At 41.3% G+C, this 24,692-nt stretch overlaps 1 protein-coding gene across 1 annotated transcript in view; it reads right to left on the bottom strand.

Annotated features, from left to right (window-relative positions):
• Positions 1 to 24,692, bottom strand: part of AKAP13 (A-kinase anchoring protein 13) — a 208,928-nt gene that overhangs the window by 132,478 nt on the left and 51,758 nt on the right. The window contains exons 4-6 of the mRNA XM_077185732.1: positions 23,294 to 23,327; positions 18,204 to 18,248; positions 1,509 to 1,656 (exon numbers count right to left, since the gene is read on the bottom strand). Of these exons, the coding sequence (XP_077041847.1) occupies positions 1,509 to 1,656; positions 18,204 to 18,248; positions 23,294 to 23,327 (227 nt within the window). The remainder of the gene's footprint in view (positions 1 to 1,508; positions 1,657 to 18,203; positions 18,249 to 23,293; positions 23,328 to 24,692) is intronic.

Here is a 24,692-nt window from a genome sequence, read left to right as displayed (position 1 = left end):
CACACCCCACAAGATCATGACTTTACTGGGTAAAAAAAAAACAAAAACCACTAACAAAACAATCCATTATTGCTAAAGGAACAATTGAGAGAAATTCCCTCTTTTCCTTTTGAATCATGAACGGTGTCAGATTTCCCACTACCAGCACCAAAAGGAGCTGCAGGGAGCCCTCCCAGTGACTCAGGTACATCTGGGGCTGGCAGGACAGACAGTGCCCAGAGCATCACTCTGGTCCCACCTGGCAGCCACCTCCCTGGGCACATCCAGCACTGCTGCAAGGGCGGCAGTGATGGGAAAGAGTCGTTCCTGCCCGGAAATCCCATCCAGCAGGCTGGCTCCCACATGGGCTGGAGGGAACACTGAAGCTTTTCAGTTCCTTTCCTGGCACAAGCAGCCACAGCCCCGAGGGAGAGGTGAAGTCATTTTGAGCAGGGCTGGCAGAGCCCCACGCCCACCACACAAAAGCAGGGAAGGAGTCACCCCCTCTTGCTCTTCTGGGAGAAAATAAGCACTAATCTAATTGATTGCACGGGGCTCCAGTCATCAGTAGCCATAAAAAGGCTTCTCTTCCCAAGCCAACTGAACAACATGAACAGCACAAAAAGAGGAGGAAATGAAAAAAACTGAGTGGCCAACTTTTAGCTACTCATTCCCAAGAGAAAACAACTCCAAATTTTACTCCATGTGCATCTCTCACAAAACAATACTTAGGAGGTAGATGAAAAGACAAACCCAAGAAAAACACTTGATGGCCTGAGTTACACTGTGTGTAGTGAAAATGTCAGGCGTTTTTCTCACACTGGTAGCAGTGTGCTGCATAGCAACAAGTCAGAATGAAAGGTTAATGGTGAGGACTGCAGCCTGGAACACACTCATTCCCACGGTCCTGAAGTCACCAAAGGGAAATGCTGATTGGTTTTGTTTTGTTGGTGGCACAAAGGATAAAAACAGAGGTGGGCTTTCATGTGGAAACCCACCTCATCTGAAGCAGCCATGGAAAGATGGCACTGAACAGCACATCACCTGTACTGCAAGAGCTCCAGAAATGCTCTGCGAGCTGTGAGCTGAACAGGATTTAGGGAAAGGGTTGTATTTCACCAGGAAGACAGCAATGAACCTCAGTGAGTCAAGCACACGATGAGTGTAGCTAAGACTTACTGGGCTGTCCACCATTTGGGCAACAGCAAACTTTACAAATGTATCTTCTACCATCTTTGCTGCATTTAAAAGCTTTTTACTATGTGTGTGTGTAACTGTGAGTTTTCTGCAATAGCATCTCATAGTTACATATTGAATAACTGCAATCTCAAAATCATATAATTCTAGTGAAATCAAGTAAGAGGTCTTTAAAAGGCAAAAGCAGTCATCCAAACGACGTGTTCTATTCCTTGTGAATGTGTAAATGAGGATGAATACAACCAAGCAAAGAGCATTACATTCCAGTCCACTTGTAGTAACCAAATTTCACAGACTGATACACTGATATGCAAAGAAAGGCAATTGTTTACCAGGAGAAATTGTCTCCAGACTCCCAGGATTAATCTTTCTCGTGCTTGTGCAGTGTTGGACAGTTGATCCAGTGAAGACTAAATAAAAAACTACATCATCTTCAACTTTATCTTCCTCAGTCAGCTGCACTGTAATAACAGAGTCACCCTAGGAAAAAGGACAAGAAACAAGATTAAGTTTACATGACCAAGAAGTGCATAATCTAAAATGAAATTACTCTTCCTGCAAGGTTCACACTCTCCATTCATACACTCCTTTCATAGGGCTCAACGCCCATCCTAATTTTCAGATATGCAAGTCAACCTCAGTGCCAAAGCCAGCCAACATCTAGGAAACACACTGACTGCAACTCTAGAGAGAGACATGTAGAAATATCCAGGGTATTTTTAAAATAACAACTTAATATGGTAAAATCACACCAAGTCTGACAAAGATGTGCACACCCCACACAGGGGTTTTTGTACAGACACACACACACATATATATAGACATATATAACACTATATATATATAAAATATATATCAGAATATAGACACACATAACAGAAATGAGACAGTGGCCAAAATTGCCTCTGCCCTCAGAAATTTGCGAAAATGCCCTAATTCTTGATTGAGCACTCAATTTCCCCTGTCCAAGCCAGCACTGCAACCATAGATCCAACCTGACCACTGAACACATCTCTCATCCACAATCCATAAATACACAAAGGTACCAAAGTTTCATATCAACTGAGATTTTTTTCCCACCTTCCTTACAAACACACACTCACTGTAGTGCCACAGACAGTTCTTCTCACTCATCATATAAGCTCATGCCTTGGTGAAAAGATCTGTATGTTACCAAATACAGCAGTTCTTCAAGCCTTGAGAAGAAACCTCTGATGATCTGTTGGTTAAACTCTCATGCTTAGTATTTTGGAGGATTTAGTTCAGTATCTCAGTATATTTTATCATTTAGCTCATCTTTGCTCTCAGGGAAAATTATATTTATAAAGGGCGCACACGGTTATCACAGTTAACCCAGCAAAGGGTACAGTAAATACACCTGAAATTCCTTCATCTGCATGGGAAAGAACAGGGGCAATATGAACCAATTTCAGTATTCCATGGGGAAGGAAAAGCAAGGAAAGAGAATGTTTTACAGTTACTGCAGAACTAAGTGAAGCGTTCTCATTTGATGAAAAAATCGTAAGTGACTCATTTAGGTAGGAAAAGACCTCCAAGAGCATCAGGTCCATTTGTTAACCCAGCACTGTCAAGCCATCACTAAACCACATCCCCAAGTGCCACATCTACACGTCTTTTAAATGCCTCTGGGGTCTCCCCATGCTTTGTTTATTAGCCTGAAAAAATTACATAAACTACAAGGTACTGAGAACAACAGTCTGTGATGTGACCTTCTGTCCGTTGTCTGTGGAGATCAGAACCAGGTGGATGCTCCAGTTTTACAGAGCAGCTGTGGCTGCCAGCTCTGCCACCACCTCACTGAGCATATGGCTACAGCTGCAAATCTGGAAAAGATTTTATTATTATTATTATTATTGTTATTGCAGATTATGTAATTCTGATTTGCATATTCAAGAGAATACACATGTCATTTCCTTTAAAACCTCCTCCTTAAAAGGTTTCATCCCTTCTCTTTGTCAGATACAACTGTTGTAGACAATTCCCAGACTTCCAGGCCCTCCCGTTTATCGCTTCCCACGCTCTGCCTCATGTCTCCCTCAGCTCCTTTCACGTTTCCTCCTCCAAACTCGTGTCCATTTCTCCCCTGATCCGGCCCATCTGGCACCTCCTGCCAGGGGCAGGACTGCACCTTGTTTTATACAAACAAGATTTTGTGGGGCAAGTTCACAACCAGCCACTGGTCTTAAAATCAAATATGTGGGTCAATGCTGTGACACAGGAAAGAGAACCAGAAATTCAAAAAAAACCCTTAGAGTTTTGTGAAGTGTATTTTGTATTTTTTAGAGGTTGCAGAGTTACAAATGTAAATTTTAGGAAGGTCTCATGCGATAATATCAGACCAGACTTCCAGCTGGGGAGGAAGGAACCATGTAGCAAAAGTCTATCTTGTATAGAGTCAGTGTTAAAATAAAAACAGGTGCAAAAAGAAATAAATCAAGCTTTAAATTCGAGCATGACCAGTTCACATGCTGAATTGAAAACTAAATATTCTATTTCAAGCAAATGGATCCAGATTTGAGCTGATGTTCAAAAAAAACAAAAGCTTGAGTTTTAACCTACAAACCCTTTGCGCTTTGTTTTTTATATGTGTCTTTGTTCAAACCATTTCTCCCTTAAGGCATGAACATGCAAAGTACTTAAACAGATTTAAAATGCAGGTGACACTTCAGAACATGCACCAACAGCACTGAGTGTTTAATACAGTATCTGTTAAAAGAGATTTTTTCTTTTATTTAACTCTGAAGTACAGCTAGTCTAATTTTTGTGAAATCAAAGCAAATTGACAGAGTTTTTGTGAGAAGGCACCTGTCTATCCATGCAAACTACTTACATTTCTAGGAAAAATAATTTAATTTGCATCAGTATTGCAAATGACAATTTGTATATTTAGTTATTCACAGAAAACCTAGTAAACAGATGTAAGAAACCCCAACACCAGAGGTTCCACATAATCTGAAATCTAAGCTGGAACTTAAACATAGAGCTGGACTTACTTGACTTGATACCTGACCTAATTTTGAAGGTGGAAGGTGGTCAGACCAGTGACCTCCAGATCTATCCAACCCACTGGTTCAACTCCTTAGATTTTAATTTAGTTCATTTCAGTTATTGTTTAAGTCTAGGGAGAGCACAAATTATCATCAGCTGGTATCAATTTAAAAGGTTCTTCAGCTGTGTCTAAGCAGCACTTCATGGTGGGAGGGTCTCCACCACCCTGCTGCCACCTCTTCTGGAGGATCCTTCAGCAGAAACTGTGGAACGCTGAGCATCTTATTTATTGGATTTTTTACTTTAATTTTTAAATTGTCTCCCTGCAGGTATCACCTGAGCTAACTCGGTCACTGTGGTGGTACAGGTCACCCCCAGAAGTAAAAAACCCTCCTTCTTCAACCCGCCCCTCTACCTCCCAGTTACTGACAATTTCATTGTTCACTGCCAATTTTAATTTAAGTTATTCAAACAGTGTATTTATTTGGAAAGGAAATAATACTCAGAACAAACCCTGCTCTTTCCAAGATTTTTGGACTTATAGAAAATCAGTTACAAATGCAGCCAAATTCCTCCAACCCACATAGAAGACTTTCCAATAGCCCTATTGCATTCAGCCTCCAAAAACATTTTAATTGAAGTATGTTTACCTTTATTCATTTAATATTGTCCAAAAAATGTCATCTGTTCAGGATCACTGCCACACAAGGTGGTTATTATAACCCTTCTTTCATCCCAAATGGCTAGAAATGGGAGGCCAGCCTGCCAATATCCCTTTGGTGAAAGTACAGACAGATCAAAGCCATTCTCTGGAATGCTCCAACAAATAAGAATAATTTAATTTCAAAACTAGTTTGGATCGACTAATATTTACTTGGCTTAAAGCCCATTGGAAATGAAAACATTCCATTGTGGTCCATTCATGAAAGAGGCCACCCTGTCCCTTGTCTGGATCTGAAAAACCCCTGGTCTCAGATGTAATGGGGTGTAAAGAAGGTGGATGGGGCTCTTTCCTATACACATATTCCCTTTTCCAAACCACGGGGAGAAAGCAGGTCTGCCTCACCATGGGACAGGTGCACTGGAAAAGCCAAGCCTGACTTTGAGCTTGAAACTAGAAAAGAACATAGGAAGGGATTTTAGAGTGGCCCATCTCTGAAGTTTTGGCAGCAGAAAAACAATTATCTCTAAAAAGGCCCAAATGCTGTCATTAGAACTAAACCCCAAAACTATCCAGACAAGGCACCTGTTGGTCAGCATGATTTGCTGCCATTAGCACAACTCCACCTTTTTTAGGTAGTAGCTCTTCCAGCATTTGTGGGTGGTGTGTAGGCAAAGCACAAACAACTCCAAGTAAACCTGTTAAAATGGACTATTTACCTTCAAAGGCTTTTTTTTTTAATAGATGACCTCAGCAATATTTGGAAGTGGCAATAAAGTAAAGAAAACCTTTAAGCTCAAAAGAATTAAGATCAATTATGTTATCACCTCAAAAATACTATCCACCTTCCAAAAAGAAAAAATGGTTGTAAGCATATAAAGACATCTATCTTTTCCACTTCAAGCCTTGGAAAGGTGTCTGCTTTGGGGGAACTGGTCATCATTTGGGACCATGGAAACAGCCCTGGCAAATGCAGAATTCCAGATTTCAGGATGAAAACCATGAGTTTAGCTGGCAGTAGGGAAGATTCCCCAAGGGATATCAGCTCCACGAGAAACAGGTACACTTGTCAACAATATACTGAAAAAGGGAAAAAATATTCTTAACATGCTAGCTAACAAATTTTAACATTTCTGAAAACAAAAACGACAACAACAAAAACACACTAAAAAACCGCAAACAAACAAAACAAAAAACCAAAAAAAACCCCACCACATACCAAAAAACCCCCCCAAAAAAACCCCAAAAGGCGAGCTGTACTTTTGTAGCTGAAGCATTTTATTTCTAATCTGGGTTTTCCCCCCCATGGTTCATACTGGGAATTTTAAAGAACATTACTTAAGCCACTAACCACCCACTGATCTCCACACACGGAATCTAAAAATACTTACGAAAATTAAGTGTGCATTAGATGGCACTACTGCAGCACTCTATTGTTACTTTAACAATATTCTTTTCATGAGAAAACACCAACAACCATTAATTTATTCTACCCAGAAAAGCAAAATGCAAAAATTGCTGCTGATCATTGACAGCAAACTGTGTCTGTGTCCTCATGCAGCACAAACCTACTGAATGGGAAGTGCATGGGTTAGATGGGTTGGAGATTCACATGAAGGAAAGAAAGCTTTTCTCCCTAGGTATTTCCTTCTAAGAGCTGTAGATTTTGGGTTTTTGTAGATATGAAAGAGGCTGGATTAGATGAGTAAATGTAACCTGTCATTGTAACAAGTTCTGTTTTGTTTCCGCTACTCATAACATGAATCAGGCCCTGGTTGAGTCACTGCTTTATTGCATTTTTGCTTCTTCCCCTTTGGGAAGCCCTAAACTGCTCCCAGGAGAGCTTCACCATACCCAGTACAGCACAAAATCACAGCTGTGGTTTCTTCCTCCTCCTCCTGCAGTTCAGGCTCTTTGGTACCTTTATTTATTAATTTTTAGATGGAGTTGGACTTGCTGTTACCCCAGCTAGTGCTTGACACAGAGTACCCAGGATCAGGCTGGAAATTCCAGTAGGAGGCAAGTCCTTTCACATCCCTGTGCTTTGAGTTTCCCCATCAATGAAATGAGAATCATGGTCCAAACACTGAGTACTTTTCATCCAAATGGCTTTTAAAGGAACAGCTGGCTTTTCAATCACATGACGTTTTCTTTGGAAAAGGTGCAGCACTGACAATAATTAAGCTAGACAAAATCAAAGGGAAAGTTGAGACAATTCCACCTCAAACTGAGAACTGCAGAGGAGTCTGAAAGCAGCTGGAGCATGGAAAAGGGAACTGCAAGGCACCTTTAAAAAATGTAGCAGAAATCATCAAATAAGGAAGAAAGTACAATATAATTGTTTAGATGCTCGATGATCCATTACCATCTAGCTCTGTCAGTACACAACAAGATCAGCAGATAAACATTTGCTCCCAGACAGTTCCCATATCTCAGCTGAGTACCCTGGAAGGTCCCTCCCATCTAAGGTTACTTTGGGTTGGTGCAAACTTGTGCTTAAACCCTCGGAGAATGACATCTGGAAAGGACACATGGACATCCCCTTGCAGAACAAAACCATGTGCAGCCACACGGGCTCCTGACTGCAAAAGGAAATGGGCGTTTGGACAACTATTTTTAGAGCAAACATGACAGTGCTCTCATCTCCTGGAATAACCCTTTTGATTGAGAAAGGCTTAGATCCCAGTTTTTCCAGGTCTGAGTAAGTGCTCCAGCCACTCAGCTGTGACACAGCACTATCACTGCTGGCTCCAAAAACCACAGAATGCTCTTCTTCCATGGCAAGAAAATAACCTACACCCACCAAACTCTTGCAGGCTGCTATTCCCAGGTTAACAGATGAACAGCTCACACTTGAGGGGCACAATCTGTCCTACCTCCAGAACACCCAGCTGAGTCCCCTTCCCTCTCTGAGTTTGTCAGTGGATCTCAAATGCCTCAGCCTGGAACATCCATCCCCTTGTCCAGATGTGGCCATTTAGCCTGCAAGCTCCCAGCACATGGATAGAAAAGGAAGGGACCATGGGAGGAGGTCAGAGGTATCTCTTACAGCAAGATAACAGCAATTATTACAGGCATCCTCAATTTCACCACTATGGATGGACTCAGAGGAGCACTTAGTGGGAAAAAAAAAGAAGTCACATCAAACACAGCTCATTCTGCAGAACTCCAGGCCCCAGGAACAAAGGTAGGGCTGTAAAATGTGTCTGAACATGAGCAGCTCTAGAAATCCCCCCTCACCTGGAGATATTCCCCATGATTAAGGCAGTGACCTGGGTCAGGAGCAGGGAGAAAGATGGATGTCATTGGGGTAGAGTGTTGCAACCTCCTGCAGATAAAACCTTCAGGGAAAGACTCCAAAAATAAATAGAATGGCAAGCTGCCAAGTTTTGGGGCAGATTGTGTCCTTTTTCATAGTCAATGACTTCAAACTCCTTGATCTTAAAGCATGAAGCAGAGACGTTTTCCTAATTAAAAAAAAAAAAAAACAAAAAAAAAACCCCCCAAAAAAAACAAAAAAAAAAAAAAAAAAAAAAAACCAAAACAAAAAACCACCCGCACAAAAGAAGACAACAAGAATGACTCCAGTGGTTTAAATAATTTTTTTTTTTTTAAATCGACCTCCAAACCTAACCTTATTTCCTCTTTAAATTAACAGTAGTGCTATTATTTCTACCAGTGAAAGTTTTCAGGTTAACAGCACAGATACTGAGCACCTCTGTGATGAGAAAGTCAGATTTTGCAAAGCACTCTCTCATTCTTTGGAAAACACAATCACAGACCATTCTGTCTTGCCCACAGGCCACCAAAAGAGCAGAATGATGGCAGATATTTTTCTGCCAGCCCAGAGAGCAAATCAAGGTGATACCTCCTTCCATATTTCATTAACACTGCACTGAGCCAAGTGATCTCCTCTTCCAATAATAGCCACAAAGCCATGACTTGAAACAGATCACTTTCATTCCTCAAAGGTGAAAAAGAATTTGGTCCAAAAATAAGATTAGCTTAGCACACTGATGGATAAAATGTTGACACAAGTACAGAGTCAAAAGACCATTTATTCAAGACTCTTAGGGCAAAAAAGAATTTGTGGGAAAACAAGGACATTTATGATAAACAGCCCAGAGCTGTTGCCTCCAGGCCCAAGATGGCTCTCACGGATCCAACCCTGGGTGCAACCTCTGCTGAAAAACACAGCATGGACACCCTCAACTTGCCTGTCTGCAGAGACAACATTGTTAGAGCTGATTTATTAACACCATCTCACAGCCTCAACCACAGCCCAAGCCAGTCCAGGTGTCTAATCCTGCAGCAGGATTTGCTGGCAAAGAGATAAAAGGTTTGAGGAGGGCAAGGTGTGGATTTTCTACTCTGAACCAGTGTGAGCAGCACAAACTCCTATGGAAATGGGTATGCTTCAAGAAATCCATTATTAGTGGCCCACATCCTTTGACAGAGCAGGTCTCTGTCAGCCTCCAAATCAATCATCCCCAAGATGAGTCTTTATTGAGTGTCAAGATGCTATTATAACCATTACACACATATTAATCCGTGCAGCTCAAAGGAGATCTCTACAGACTGCCAGCAGAAATCCATCAAAGTAACAGGATCTCGTTAGTGCTGAGAGAGACACATGATTTATCTTCATGCAGAGATCATCCTGACATGCCACTCTGCTAGCCAGAGCCAGGCAGGTTATTAGATTGGGCTGTTAATAGCTGATTTAGCTGGACCACTGCCTCAGCACAGGGCTCCACGTGCTCTGCAGCACTCAGAGTGCATCAGCTCAGTGCCAGCCTGTGCTGCACACAGACAGCCCTCACAAAACCAAACAGCCAAGGTCATTTCTAATAATTTCTGGCATGCACAAAAAGGTGGTAAAATTAACAGTACAATTATAGCAGCAAAATGAAACTTAAGGAGAGAAACAGAAAGGATAAGAAGAGTGCTATTCACCCTCTTGTGCTAAATGTAAACACCCAGGGAAAAACTGCAGTGGGGACTTTATTGTTTTGGTGGATTTTGCAGTTTAGTAAAGAAAATATCAATTTCATTTTCATTTATTCAGGCAGTTTAGTGTTAGCCAGGTTATCCACTTAAAAAATTGTGCACTTTCTGGCCTGAATAAGCAAGTATTGACAGTAACCTCAAGCCTCTTCCACCACAAACCCTGTACAGCTCTGGTATAGAGGAGGTGTAGATGTACACAAAAGCAGTAACACATTGGGGTTAACTTTAAATTATGCATGTCTCCATGTAATGTCACAATGAATACAAAGACAGGACAAAAGAAGGTGAAATTTCTTTGTAGCAAAATGTCCCCTCCAGTACCACCCAGTTTCTACAAGTACTGGTCTTTCAGGCTTTTTTCTGAAATTCTGGAAACTACTTCAATCAGTTCCTAGAAAAACACACCCAAATTGATGTGAATGTCTTGCTCTGGCCTCATCCTAAAGCCTCTTCATTACATTTACGAGAACCAAACCAGGTAATTTTATAACCTGCTGCTTGAGTGATTGATAGTGTTTCCTACTAATTGCCCATCTAGCAATAACAACAAAATTGCAGAGCTTAGGAGCAATAGCAGGCAGCCTGAATGTGTGCAGCGACTGAGAGAAATCCAGCTACTCTCTTGGCACCAGAAGGATGGAGAGAGTCACAATTCCTGGAAGATAAAGTACATATGATGACATATTATTAGAAGCAATCTTCCACCACTGGAGTATTTTCACAAACAGCCTTGGGGTGTCTTAAAGAAAACCAAAAGCAAAAAAAAAAAAAAAATCAGGTTTGAACACTTAAGATCCAAAAGCAGAAGAGAGCTGAAGGACGGCTTTTTCCTGGTACTTCAGCCTCCTCTACAGTACAGCAAAACCTTCAGAGACAGAGCTCAGTGTGTTCCAGAGCACTCATTTTCCTGCCAGCTGCAAAATATCCTCGCCAGTCTTTAAATTTTTCACAGCTACGGTACTTAGAGCTACTGCAATGACTGAGGCACTTTTTAAAGTGCCATTTTTGCCATGAGAGAACAGAAACCATTATAATCATTACCTTACTGATGAAGTAAACCTCCCCAACCACAAATGCAGACAGGTGAAACTTTTGTAATGTTTAAAAGAAACACTTTGAAACATCAATACAAACGCAGGCAGCCCTGAAGATGTGCCCTGCGACAGAACTGCCACTTGATGGCACTGCACAGCATCGAGCTACAGTGATTAACAATTATTTTATTTTCCACTTCAGCACAATATGGAATTGCTTTACTGAGCCAGGCAGAGGATGAGCACTTGCAGGGACACCACATCCAACACAGCCTTTGGGAGCAGTGCAGGCAGAGTGCAGGGGATTTGGGAGGCTATGTGAAATTTTGGCTTCGTGAAATCAACATCTTTATGAGCACTGCTCTCACATCAGCTTTGCTGTCAGAGCTGCCTCTAGCTGAACAAAATGACTGTCAGCACTTTGGTACAGGAAATACAGCAGGGGCATGTATCCTGAGGAATGACATGGGAAATGTGTTTGTGCATTCTAAAGGTAGCATAAGAATACATCCCACAGTGGAACAGTAGTGGAAGAGTATTTTTGTTCTCTTAAACTCAAATGCAGACCTCCATTGCTTATTCCTCCTGAGAAGAGAGGAAGCAACACTGTCAGTGATGCTGGGGATGGGACACCATCATCTCTTGGGTCTGTCCAGGTACTCCCAGCTCATCAGCTACCACAAGAAGTAATGAATCCCAAACACAGAGTCCAAGACATGTACATAATCTCACCCAATTTTAATATAACTCCTAGTGTGATAATATAAGGATTCCTTCTGCAGTTTCAGAAAGCAGAAGGAAGCAATCTAACAGCTCCCCAAAAGCAGATCATTGTCTCTGCTTTCCCACCCCTACCAGCTGTACCAGCTCTGGCATCTTCTGCAAGTCATATTAAAGTTCACACATAATGCTGCAAAGTAGTGGTGAGTTAAGGGCAGAATTTCAGAGCAGTGCTCCAGACTTCAAGCCAGACTGTTTATTGTTTACCAGCACTTTCACACCCACAAAACAGGATCACAGAAGAAAAGTTCAAATAGATAATGAGGGGAGGAGGGCTTTGAACCCATATCCAGCACTTTTAGTTACAGACAATTTGGAAGAAAGGTTGAGAAAAGGCCTCTGAGCTGCAATTTAAGCAACAGCTTCTCCTGGAGGAAGATGCTGCTGATGGTCTGGCAGCCTCATCCAACTTCTCCAGGCAAAGCTGCCTTCAGTGAATGCACAAAAGTCACCATTTCACCAACAACCCTATGCTAACATCACACAAATCTCATGAGCTAGTCTCTCTTAAGAGGAGCAAGCCAAGCAGTCAGGTCAGCCTCACAATAACCAGACTGAGCAGAAGTCTGTGCTGGGGTGTGACAGAACCCAGAAGCAGCAGCAGGGAGCTTGCCAGGGGACGTTGCTGAGCTCAGGTGGCAGCTGCCAGACATCCATTTCCACAGAAGGGATGGCTTCCTGCATGATGCAGACCAGAGTTTGGGAAGTGGAGGATGAAAGGAATCTAAATCAAAGATCTGAGTGACAAAAACTTAAAAGATGAGGTCAAGCACAGTTTAGTGAGGAAAGTATTTTGCCTGGAGAATTAAAGCAGAGCCAGACAAGCTGCAATATACTCCTCTCAAAAAAAATCAGTTTATTCAGGCGCCCCACTGACTTTCTTAAAACCAACCAAGCAGCAGGTTCTTCCACAAGTAATGCAAGCAAATATTTTATTTGTAAAAGGTGCTCAGAGGCCTCCACTCATTCATTACTCAAAGACATTCTGAAGGTAGGGCAGAAAGCTAGTTTGTCATTAAGAAGAAATCAAGTACCCAACAAATAAAAGACAAGAGGTTTATCAGATCCTCTCACCACAGAGCTGAACTCAACACCAAGGCTGGCTGTCCTCTTGCCTAAGGACCTTGAGAGAAACAAAAACAGGGCTTCTGTATAGCGACTTTGGTGAGAAATTCCCACATCAAAAGCATGTGTGGTATGTTCTCCTTTTTCTGCTGGACTGACCTCAGATACTCAGGCATCTCAGCGGCCTTTGTCACCATACATGCCACTAAGCAAACAAATTCTGCTTTAGTAGAAAAGTAACTTAAGTACAGCTGCCAACCTCATGACAGCATCTTACTGTAGAACTATAAAAGTATTTCATTTTGTCCTTTTGTCCCCTTGGCAGAGATTTCTGAAGAACATTAATCATATATCACACAACAGCGACACCTGAGGTAAGAAGCCAGGTGTGAGGCACACACAGGTACAACAGCTCACTGCACTCAGGGAGCCACAGCACTTGGGACAGACACTGCTGCCACAGGCCTCAAAACTCTGTATTGGGAACTTTTATCTTCAATTCTTTAATATTAACTCAGAAGGTGGGGGGTTTTAAAGCATGAACATCAGAGGGTGTGACAATTGCTTTTCTCAGGAATACACAGCGCACTTCAGTAGGGCCTCATTCTACATGAATATGTAAGTGGGGGGAAAATATTATGAGCATTATCCTTTTTTTCAGTTTTAGATTAAAGCAGGACAAACTGGGAAATTTACAGGAGTTGTTCATTCATTAACAGAAGAGGACCTACTGTACCCAAACCCCAGGTTATATTAAGAGAGGGTCAATGCATTCTTTCTGAGGCTTTTGAAGTTCATACTTCATTAAGCTGCATGACATTTTGCCTTGGAAGTGGGAGCTCTCATCTCTATCAAACAGTCTCCTTGAGAAACTCTGCAGGTTACACAGCTCCTAAGTGGCAGTTTAGACAAGAGACTCCATCCACAGACCCGATTAAAGACCAAAGCCAATGGCAGCATTTTTATCAATTAAGTGTTTGCCCTCTCACGCAATCACCAGTTATGACACATTTGGGTTTGTCACTCCAAATAATGTGGGCACACCTTAGACAAACCATGCAGAGGAGGAGTGCTGTGATTTAAAACAAGTTTGTTCCTTTTAATCTAAAAGGAAAAAGGAAAAAAAGTTTGCAGCAATACATCATGCTTCTCCAGCTGCTAATCTTTTCCATTTCACACCCACTGATCATTATCACCATGAAAAAATATTCCCGTCTTAAAGGCAGATCTAAGGTTGTAACCTTGGTTGCAATCAAGAGTAGATGAGATTAATGTTTCCCAACGTTTCCCTGCATGTCACCCCAGTGCTTTTCCAAAACATTCATACCCAAATACTGCTCTCCAGTCATTTTTCTAAAAAAATAACCCCAAACCAACATTGATTTCAGAGATGTAGGAGATGCGACTGGGTTACAAAAATGATCAATAATTCTGCAGAGACCCCAGAGTCAGCAGAGGCTGAAATCAGAAGCTGTGCACATCACTTTTGAAGGGAGATTTTCTGGACACTCTATGCAGCTGAAGACACAACCTTGATCAATCTTTCACATGTACTCCATATTTACTAAAGTTTGGGTGGAAATAAGGACGTGGCTTGTGAGCCTTGATCCTATTGTAATTAAATCTCCTGCTGAATAATCTGATGGACTCCCAATTAATGAAAATGTTTCTAAAAAGATCAACACTTCACATTTCCACTTTCCCATGGATCTTAGCAACAGTGGAGATTAATCGTGACTAATGTAAACAATCTCCTCTATAAACAGAGAATTAATGAATCACAACAATAAAATTACCACCTAATAATACACTTCCATTGTTCAGAGCATTGTTAATCCTTTTTTTTTCATACTCCTAGATGATCTGGATATTCCAATACAACAGTGACAAGAGCCAGGAAGTACCTTACAATGCTGAAGTTGAAATTTTGACTTTTGGTGGTAGGGAGATACAACTTTTATAAAAACATGACAATCACTGAAGTCACCACAAGCACGTAAAAAAACCAAAGAAAACTGAAGTTTGTGACTTCTCACCTCCCATCCTCCTGTTCCACCCAAGGCCTGCCAGTAAACAGAACAGCCTGGTCCTTCAGCTTTGAGACCCCAGGCTCCCTGAGCACAAAGGCCCAGGCAGACCCCAAGTAAGGTCTGAAACACTGAACTGCATCCTCTACAGTGTGCCCGATAAGAACTCCCATATCAACAGGATGGCACCAGAATACAAGAGGGATGTGAGTAAAGTTAGTTTTGGACTGAATCCAGTGTCTGTGCATCAATAAAGATGTTCCCAACTGCAGTCTGAGGCAGATAACCAAAGGACTGCCTGGCTACAGGCACTTTTTTTTAGCAGCTGAAAAAATCAATGCATTGTAAGGAAGTGAGTTTGAACATTTTTATTTCAAATTCACCCCACAATATTCAGCCACAGGCTCTGCTAAGTCCCACCACCCTTTCTAAATGCAATTCCATGCTGACATTGGTAGGGATGGGGGAGCTGCTTGCCCCCCATCCCACGTGAGCACCAGCACCACTCTATCGCACCCGAGCTAAATTGGGGAACACTTCCCTGCCCTATCTCTCCTGGCACCAGCTCCTCAGCCCCATGACTGCACTGCTGGGAGAGCTCCCAGGGCCAGGAGAGCTCCTGAAACAGCTCCTTAGTGGAGGTAACAACAGCTCTGGGTGACATATACAGTGCTCCTGGGCGAGAGGAGCCAGCTGTTGGCAGAGCAAAGGAGCAGCAGCTGTCCCAGCCCAGACCTGCAACAATGCTGAGCTCCAGTTCCTGGCAACCTCATCAACAAGAGAACAATGAGGCAAGGATGAAATGAGGCACTGAATCACAAAAACACAACACTCATTATTACAGGATATGTTTTCCACCTTACTTCTTAATCTTCACACTTACAAGGGCCAGTAGTCTCATCATTACAGGCCGTGACCTCTCAGTGGTCACAAGCTCTGCACAGGCAGCACAGATGATTTTTACAGAAGAAGTAAATAGAAGTTCAAATAGCCAAAAGAAAGTACCAAGAAGGATACAGCAGGTGGTCTTCCTTCCTTTTATGCACACTGATTTGAGTAATACAAGAATCTCTACCCCTCTATTGGTGTGTATGTGGCAATATCATCTTTTCCATCACCCAAAAAACTTTGGCCCCAAGCACACTGGACATCTCAGGTTCCCAAACCCCCTTTCTTAATTATGAATTATGAAACCTGGGCAACCTGGTAATTACCAGACAGGATAAAGCATGCTTTAGCTCTCTAACTGGCTTCCAGGAACTGATCATTTTTTTACTTTCTCCTCCTAAAAGGAGCTCAGTAATGCTGCTGATGAAAACAACTATCTAATGGATCTTTCAGGATGAAACTCATGGCAGACTTAGTAAAAAAATATACAAAATTGCATAATCCTTAATCTAAGCTTAAAAGAGGAAGATGCAAAGGTGTCAAAAACAAAAGGGTCAAGTGTGGGAGAAACATATTTTCCTAAGACAAAGATAGGGAAATCCTCTGACATGGCAGTATTGCCTGTTATTTCCAGTCATTCAAAGAGATGAAATTCCTTATGGAGGAATTAACAGAATACTATTCTCAGTAATTTGAAAACAAGATCAAGGAGGCTGTATATGAAAAATGGAGTTGCCATCACTCTGAAGAAGGAATGTGGTGAGGTTTGTTATTTGTCTCCCAAAGGCCAGGCCACAAGACTGCTGTGTGTGCCTTTAGAAAAATAGAAATACCAGGAAGATACCCTTTTCTTTGTGTTCTGCTGGCACCTAACAACTCTCAGATGAGTTGGAAACTCTCAGATGAGTTGGAAACTCTCAGATGGAAAACAAAACTGATCTTAAAATGTACAAAGCATTTATACTGAGAGCAAACAGAAAGACTAAATCTTGACCTTTCAAATTTTCTTAAGCTACCAACAAATTTGTTTTTTTGAAAGGGAGCTGATTTGTGTATACACCTGGCCAGGGGAAGAGGAGTGAAAAGGGAGTCACTGATGTATTAATAATGTAACTTATTTGCATTGCAAAGAAACACTATACCAAGTGCTATACAATCATTATTTTACACCAGGCTACATTTGACCTCAGCCCAGTTCTCTGTCACATGGGGGATGAGGAGTTCTAAGTGTACCACTTCAGTATTACATACTCAATAAAACCCCACACAAAACAGTGGGAAAATAAACTAATTCAATAGATAAGGCTGAGAAAACAAAGCCTCCAGATTAGCAAAGTCATACACTGTTCAAATGACATGAGAATAATTTCATTCTGCATTACACCATTCATGTGTTTCTACTGTAGCAATTTCATCATATATTTGCACATAAGTTCCATTCTCCCTTAACGTGTCCTAAGCTTAAATGAAGTTTCTTCAAAGTCAAGGTACATTCAGTAGACTAGAGATTTAATAAAGTTCAGGCAACATTTAGTTTCAAAATTCAGTATACAGTGTACTCCTAGAAAGCCACTCTACAAAATCAGGTCACACTACATAGTATTTTAATCTTGCTTCAAGCACAGGCTGAGTAAAGTGGGTAGAGAATAAATTCCAATGCAAACTTCTAGTTGGTAATTAAAGGTAGGCAAAATTCAAAGCCTCCAGGCCTTAAAGGTCAATACAATCCATTATTGACAACATACAACACTCTCCAAGACAAAGGTCTATCACCAGTCCTGATTGTTTCACTTTCCTTCTCCTCAAAAACCACATTTGAAATTTTCCCTTCAAATTTTCCACCTTCTCATCCATCTCTGCCCTGGCTGGCGAGGTCTGTGGGCAGGACCATGAGCTGCAGCAGCTCAGCCTGCTCCCAGCATGGCAAGGCAGTGTGGAAAGCAAACAGTTACAGAGCTGGCTGGCAGCTTTGGCACACATTGAACACACGCTCACACACCCCCACACATCCAGGTCTGATTTGACAGTGCCCATGTTCTCCAACAAAGCTGCTATTCAGGGCCAGGGGAAGCTTGTTCCTTATTCATGGAGGTTACGAGCTCGGAGAGGCTGACGTAAACCATCCCCTGCTGCAGCCCAGCCCTGCGCGGCCTCCAGGTCCTCCCTGCCACGTTTAAAACTCCAAACAGAAAAATATTATCACAGTGGGCAAGCCCTGCACACTGGGATGCCCTGTTTTCCACACTAGCAGTTTCTTCTCACCACCTCTCAACACATCAAGTCACACGAGCACAGCCATGCACGCTTTGGGGAGGAAAACAGAAGTGGGGGATACCTGCACAGGGGCAGCATTACATGGATCAAAACCAACTTAAAACAGTCTGCTGGGAACCAGAGGAGCTCTGTGACTTACCTGAGAGCGTTACCACTGAGCATCTGCAACTGAATTAATACAAAGAAACTCCTTAGGGAGCAAAGAAAAGAAGCAGCATCTCCAAAAAGCTGATGGGAAGTGTTTTGTGTGAATAGTAAAGTGTTTTAATTGGTACTCACATACAATGGAGCTTGCTGTGGATTAAGTTTCATGACCTCAGAACACTGAAACAAAAAAGAAAAAGCAAGTTGAGGTTATTTTTCATAAAATTGTAGGTACTTCTGTAAGTTGCTTTAGCACTCTCACATTCCTTTTTCCAATAACCACTTTTTCTCTTCCCCTTCATGTCCATCTCAGTTCATCTTTCCTCCTAGCAATCCTCACTTTATATCTGCTTTTTATGGCAATCAATCCTTAATTGAAATCCTTCCACCAATTCTGCCACTCCCCCATGAAAAATCATTTATGAGTATTTGCAATTCTCTCTGCTGCTCAAGAAATCCAACTACTACCTTGTCCAAGGTAATTTGGTGTCATTTTTTACCCCTTTCACTGGATTATTTGTTAAAAAACATTTCAAAACTACACAGAAAACAAACTATCAAAAATGCTCTGAAGGAAAAACTTCCAGAATAGATGATGCTCATATTCTGATTACCATTTTTCATAATCAAAATCTACCATTACTTATCCTGCAAAAGCTATTTTAGTCAAGAATCTTTCCTCTTTCTGGTCTGTCCCTGGAATTTCTCTATAACCTGGTGAAAGTTTCTTATATTGAGCTTTGAATCAGTTGAACCAGAATTTCTCTTGCATTAGTTCCTCCACTCCAGCAGAAAATATTCACTCTAAACAAAAGCCCTAAGTTTTCATTTAATGTGTGTATTAAAAGATCCAGGATCCTAAGATGAAGGAATGCAAAACAATTAAAAATGGAATTTCTGCTGTTACTCATGTCTGCAGAACTCGTAATGCTCTGCAAATACTTCAAGCTCTTTTTAAAATAGATGAAATACCATTCTTCTTTTCACACCAAAAATGCAGGATCTTGTTCATACTTTGCTCCTTTCCAAGTCCCACAGTTTGCCTTTAGTGAGACAGAAATTAAACCACAGCCTAAGTTCTCTTAGCTGATTCCAGCTAGCCTTGCTCCCTCACACGCTCTCTTCATTTTACAAAATGTTTTTGTGCCAGTTGCTTTAAAATACCAGAGTGACCTGCCAAGCTTGTGCATCAAAACAGCCCTTCTGCAAAAGGTCCTCTGAGGCAGCCAGTATAGATGGAGAAGTATTTTGCAAGAGTTTTAAATCAAATCCAATTCATACCTGCTTTTAACCTTGAGATTCCCCTTCATACAGCAAGAACACCCTGATAGTTATGCCTGATAGTTTTCACTGTATTTTCAGCTCTTACAAAAACTTACTCAGGAAAAGAGGGGATTAGTAGCACTAGCTGCCATTTGGGCAGGTGAGCTCCAAAAGCAGCTCAGAAAACAATCTTCACTTGTGCCCTACAACATGCCCCTGGCAGGTCCAGTCCTACTGAGGGCTCAAAATGAAAAAAAGAAACAAAACCAAAAAATGCACAAAATCTGCCAAGCTCACTCATGACCTGAGCCTCTCTCTCCTGTTCTGAACCTGGGTGTCCTAAACAGGAGCATAAAAACACTCCCTAGACAAGAGCATTCATTGTATCACACAGAAATCAAATCATGCTTAAAAAAAACCCCAAGCTTTCAAGCTCACTTCACATATGGATTTTTAGAATTTCTCATTGGTACAGACTAATTCCCTGTGAATTCAAACTCGTAACAGTTTTTGTTGGGATTTTTTTTTGGCAAGAGAAGTGCACAGCAGCAGCAGCGAAATAAGGTGACACTGTTGAACACTGGGTCTTGTCAAAAAATCATGGGAATACTTCCTGCAGGAAGATTTTTTCCTCCTCTTATTTTACTGGCCCTTACATCAGTCACTTGATTCCTTGGTTCATAATGTACATGTCATTCCAATTTTTCTAAGGATGCAAACTTAGTTTGCAAGGAGACAGGCAGGTTTGGAAGATATTTCATTTTATCTTGTTAGTTAGTTATTTGGCAAAAACATAGGAGAAAAACTGAGTGACAGATAAGCCTGAATGACTACTCTGAGTCAATAAAGGACTAAATTTAGGTTTCTAGACAAGTGGATTTCTCCAACCAATAGACAGGCAGGGAGCAGCCTCTGAAAAACTTTAAAAAACCTTTAATCCAGTAAGAAGAGGGAAAACAAAAAGCAGATCATACTGGTCATAACCTAGCCAAGATACACAGGGACCCTAACACAGTAAGTTGTACTACTTCAAGTGTAAAAATGAGGAGGGAAGGGAAGCTAAACAGCTAAACTTTGTTTTCTCCTGTTATTAGAGGAGCACATCCTTCAAGCCAATGCCTGCTCTGAGCCCCAAAAAGCCATTTCTATCTTTTTGGGCAGGAAGAACTTGCTGTACCAGATACAGAAGAATGCAATGAGAATAACTGCCCTACTGTGATATCAGGATCTGGACTGCACACGAACTGTCTCGAAAGCCAAACTAACAAGAACAAGTACAAATCTAAATCTAAATCTAAATTTAAATCTAAATCTAAATCCCACCTTCCTCACCCAGCTCCCACCCAGTAACCTCAGAGCAGCCTACAGATTCTGTTCCAGTAGCAGCTGCCTGTACTTAAAAACATTTATCGTATTTCTCACAAATAGCTAAACCTTTTGAATTTCAGTGGGAGATTTATCACAAGCTCCATATACATCTAGACAATTACATTGCAAGGTTTCTAGAATTATATTAGGCTTTCCACCTTAGGATAACACAGTGAAATCCCCTGTATTTGCAAATTGGAAAGTAGGACATGAAAGGAAAATCCAGGTTCAAGTTCTTCAAAGCAACAATGGTTTTAGACGTTATAAAAATTTGCAGACATCAGTAAAATAGAAAGCTACTGGAGCCTTCTCAAAATGGGACAGACACCTTTCTGCTCTGCTAAGCACTGAAGAATTAATACACTGAGTTTTATTAATGTCTCTTTTAGAGAACTTCTGTGTTATTTCACATAAAATTTCATGGATGAGGACAAATGACTGCTCTTCATTTCTCCGGGTATGTTAATATATGTCAGGGAAAGAAAGGAAAAACAAATCATTTATTTGCTTTACTGTGGTTCCCAAAACCTCATCCAGAATTAGGGCCCCACTGGTTACATGCTGTAAAAATGTCAATGCAAACAAAGTTTCTGCCCTGAAGAGTTTACAAATAAGCACAGGCAGCAGGAAGGGATACAAACCCCTCGTGCTAAAGCAATAAACTCTCTTCTCATCCACTGCCCCCAGCTACCACTAATTTGGCCATAATTAGGTGGCTTATTTCTTCTAGGCATTGCAGGCAAAGTGTGTATCATGAGGACAAATCTGACAGGGAGGTCAGTGCTCCTCCAGACCAACCCATCCCACATACAGTCTGCAGGGCTGAAGGACTTGGAACACCATGAGTGCCAAAATGCCTTTTCCATTTTCCCATCACACCCTGGTCAGGATTGCTCTTTTTGGCAGTGGGTTAAATCAAATGCTGGTTTCACTGCTCAGCTTCTGTGAGCTCCCCAGCATCCACTCCTGGCTGCCTGGCTCCATATGGAGCATTTATAAGAAAGAAAACACAGGGCCACTCTCCAGAGCTGTCCATTAGCAAATTTATATTTATTTATTTTTTTTATGAGAAGGAAGATCTACAGGATGGTGGAAACAAAACCAACCACTCTTGCCTCCAACAGCAGAGCAGAACTGCAACAACCCAGAGGATAAAGGATATTTAATCCACGTGGTACAGGTGGGAAAGCCTACCTACCCCTTTCCCTCTCCCTCATGCACTAAACAAACTTCAATTGTATTTGAGTTCTTTCAAGCTTTTCAAGTTCAGTTTTTAGGTATTTTAAGTAAACTTCAGCTAGACATATACTTCAAGTTTAAGCTGAACTTTATCTGAATCTCAGCACCTGACCTTTTCATTTATCATTTTAACATTTGATTTTTAGAAACATTGATCCTTATTTGCAAAGCTTTACCCATGCACTCTAAGCTGTACCAAAAAAAAAAAAACAACCAAAGCCTGAAGAAAACCTAACCCAATCTTAGCCATGAAGAGCTTGTGATTGTAGGCAAGAAAGAACAGCCAAAAAAACACATGAAGAATCTGATGGTTACAGATGGCATGGAAAGCATTCCAGTAGATAAACAGAAATGCAGAGAAAGCAGGATGGCTTTCCAGCTGTAAGTATCACAGCATTGCTGGGATGAAAGCCAAAGGAGGATTTACTTTTTTTTTGATGCAACTGAACTTATTTTGTAAAAATTATCCTGTAGAACTGGTTTGAAGAGACTAAACTTTGATTTCAAGGCTCTGGAAGAACAATTTGCCAGGTAGTCCAAACTACATGTATCCTATAGAAACTAGGAAACTGCTACTGATGCTAGTTATCTGCAAGAGAGCAAGACAAACAGAATTTATTTTATATATTTATTTGAATAGGGACACCAATAACCCACAGTGGGGCAACCTGCCTTATAGGCAACCCTTTAGGCAAATAGCCCAGAAGTTGTGAAAGAGTTGAAAGAAATCCCAGGACTTCCTGGGAGCACACATTCACCTCCATTGCTGAGCTGCAACACTTCCTTCTATATGGCTGCACTACAAAAATAAAACCAAGATTCCAAAACCACAACACTTCTCATGCAACAAAGCACAGTGTCCTCAAAGGCACTCCTGGTTGTACAAAATGTTAGTTTATGAAGTATTTGGATATATCAAGAGGATTGGGTTTCAGACCCTACAGAGCTGCTGCTCTAAACTACACAAGATAAATAAAGATGGAGAAGTGGAAAGTGAGGGGAGCAGAGAGGAGACCAACTGCCCATATACAGAGGAATTCCTGCTGGAGCCATGATTTCATGCAAAGAGAACTAAAATAGCAATGTCTTTCACAAGTTTATTGTTCTCCCCTAGTGTCAGGGGAATTGCTAAGCTGGAATATTCCCTTTTTCTTCTGAGTGGTATATGACCTTTATTGTGTTGTATTACCCATCATAAGCCTCTTCATTTTTTTTGTTATAACACAATTCTTTGAAAAAAGGCTCTTCTTGGTTTATTTTGGGTTTTTTTTGGTTTTTACTTTTTTCTTTTTCACCTTTAGCAAAACTCTGAAAATGGAAAGAAACAATGACTTGAGGTTGATTTTATTACTTACATTTTCTTGTGTGGTCTTTTTCCTGGGTGTATTCCTGCAAAGTTGAGACCTGCAGTAAGTTACTCTCACCTTGTGCTATTAGGCAAGACATGAGTTTGTTCACACACTCTGTTTCACGAGTTTCATTCAACACTGAATGAACACCAGAACTCACCATTCATAAAATGAATGAGCTTTCTAATCAGTGTAATCACTGTACTACTGCCCTGTCCTTAAAACCCATGTGAAAGGAGACTGAAAAAAACCAGGACAAAACCTACAAATAGCTTTGACAGGAAAAATAGACCCATAGCCCAGTTCTTCAAGAATGTGCATGGAGAAATTTGTATAAACAGAGTAGCTGCAATGGCAGTGACTAAAATAAACCCTAAGACAAGCACCATAATTCCAAATGCAGAACAACTTTCTCTGTAGCTGTAATAATGCATGATTTTGTATATCTGGTCAGAAACAGGAGGCTGGAGGCATTAGGAGAAGTAACTAATCCCAAATTTATTTAGCAGACACACAGGGAAGTGATACCACCAGCAAAAGTCATTGACCCTGGAAAGGAGAGGAGCTGGGGAAACAAGAAACCACATCTCAAACACAAAGCACCAAACAAGTTACCAGCATATTGTGTTTAGTATCACAGCTGAGCCTAGAAATACAAAACCTCCAGATATTTATTTGTGTACAATCACCTGAATTTATGTAACTCGCTGAACATGATGTTTTCTCACTAAATGGATTGCTTAGGAATAAAAATTCATCCCTCATGCAGCATTTCCACAGGTGATACTGCTTCCCAGCTGTGTACTGTCTGCAAACAAAAACATATGCTGCCATTCAACTACAGACAAAACAGGGGTTTCTTGGGCACAAGGGAGGGATGAAAAGGAGGTTTAGGGATGTTTTGTGTTGTTCTGGATCTACCATCACTCTCCTCCAACAGCACAGAGGTAACCCAGCAAGCCACCTTCAGGAAAACCAGACACACACAGATTACCTTCACAAAAAGAAAAGGAACTTCACAACAATCTTCTCCCTCCAGAAAAAAAAAAAAAAAAAGGCAATTTAAAGAACATCTCTAAGTGCAAATTCTGCCTAAAATCTGCTGGATTTTTTTCTTTACAGTGTTGGAAACCACAGTACTGTGGCACGCATGTAAAAGAGCCCATCAAGCAGCAGTGGGGGAGTTGTAGAGCTGAGCCACTTGCAGAGGGGCTGGAGCCTCACTGCAACACAAGCTAACAGAGCATCACCAATTTAATTGACTGATGATTTAATAAAATGCCCTGGATATTGATTAACTTGCTTTGCTTAATGTAGCTCAGCTTCCTGGCAGCAGGAACTGGCACCACACTGTTCCTGGGCTGGGAGCTGGGCTGCCCAGGGGCTGCACACACTGCTTGCCTCA

This window comes from Agelaius phoeniceus, chromosome 13 (assembly GCF_051311805.1).
Source record: "Agelaius phoeniceus isolate bAgePho1 chromosome 13, bAgePho1.hap1, whole genome shotgun sequence".
Classification (NCBI taxonomy): Eukaryota; Metazoa; Chordata; class Aves; order Passeriformes; family Icteridae; genus Agelaius; species Agelaius phoeniceus.
The sequence above is the reverse complement of the archived record's forward strand: the minus strand, read 5'-3'. Positions and strand labels throughout refer to the sequence as shown.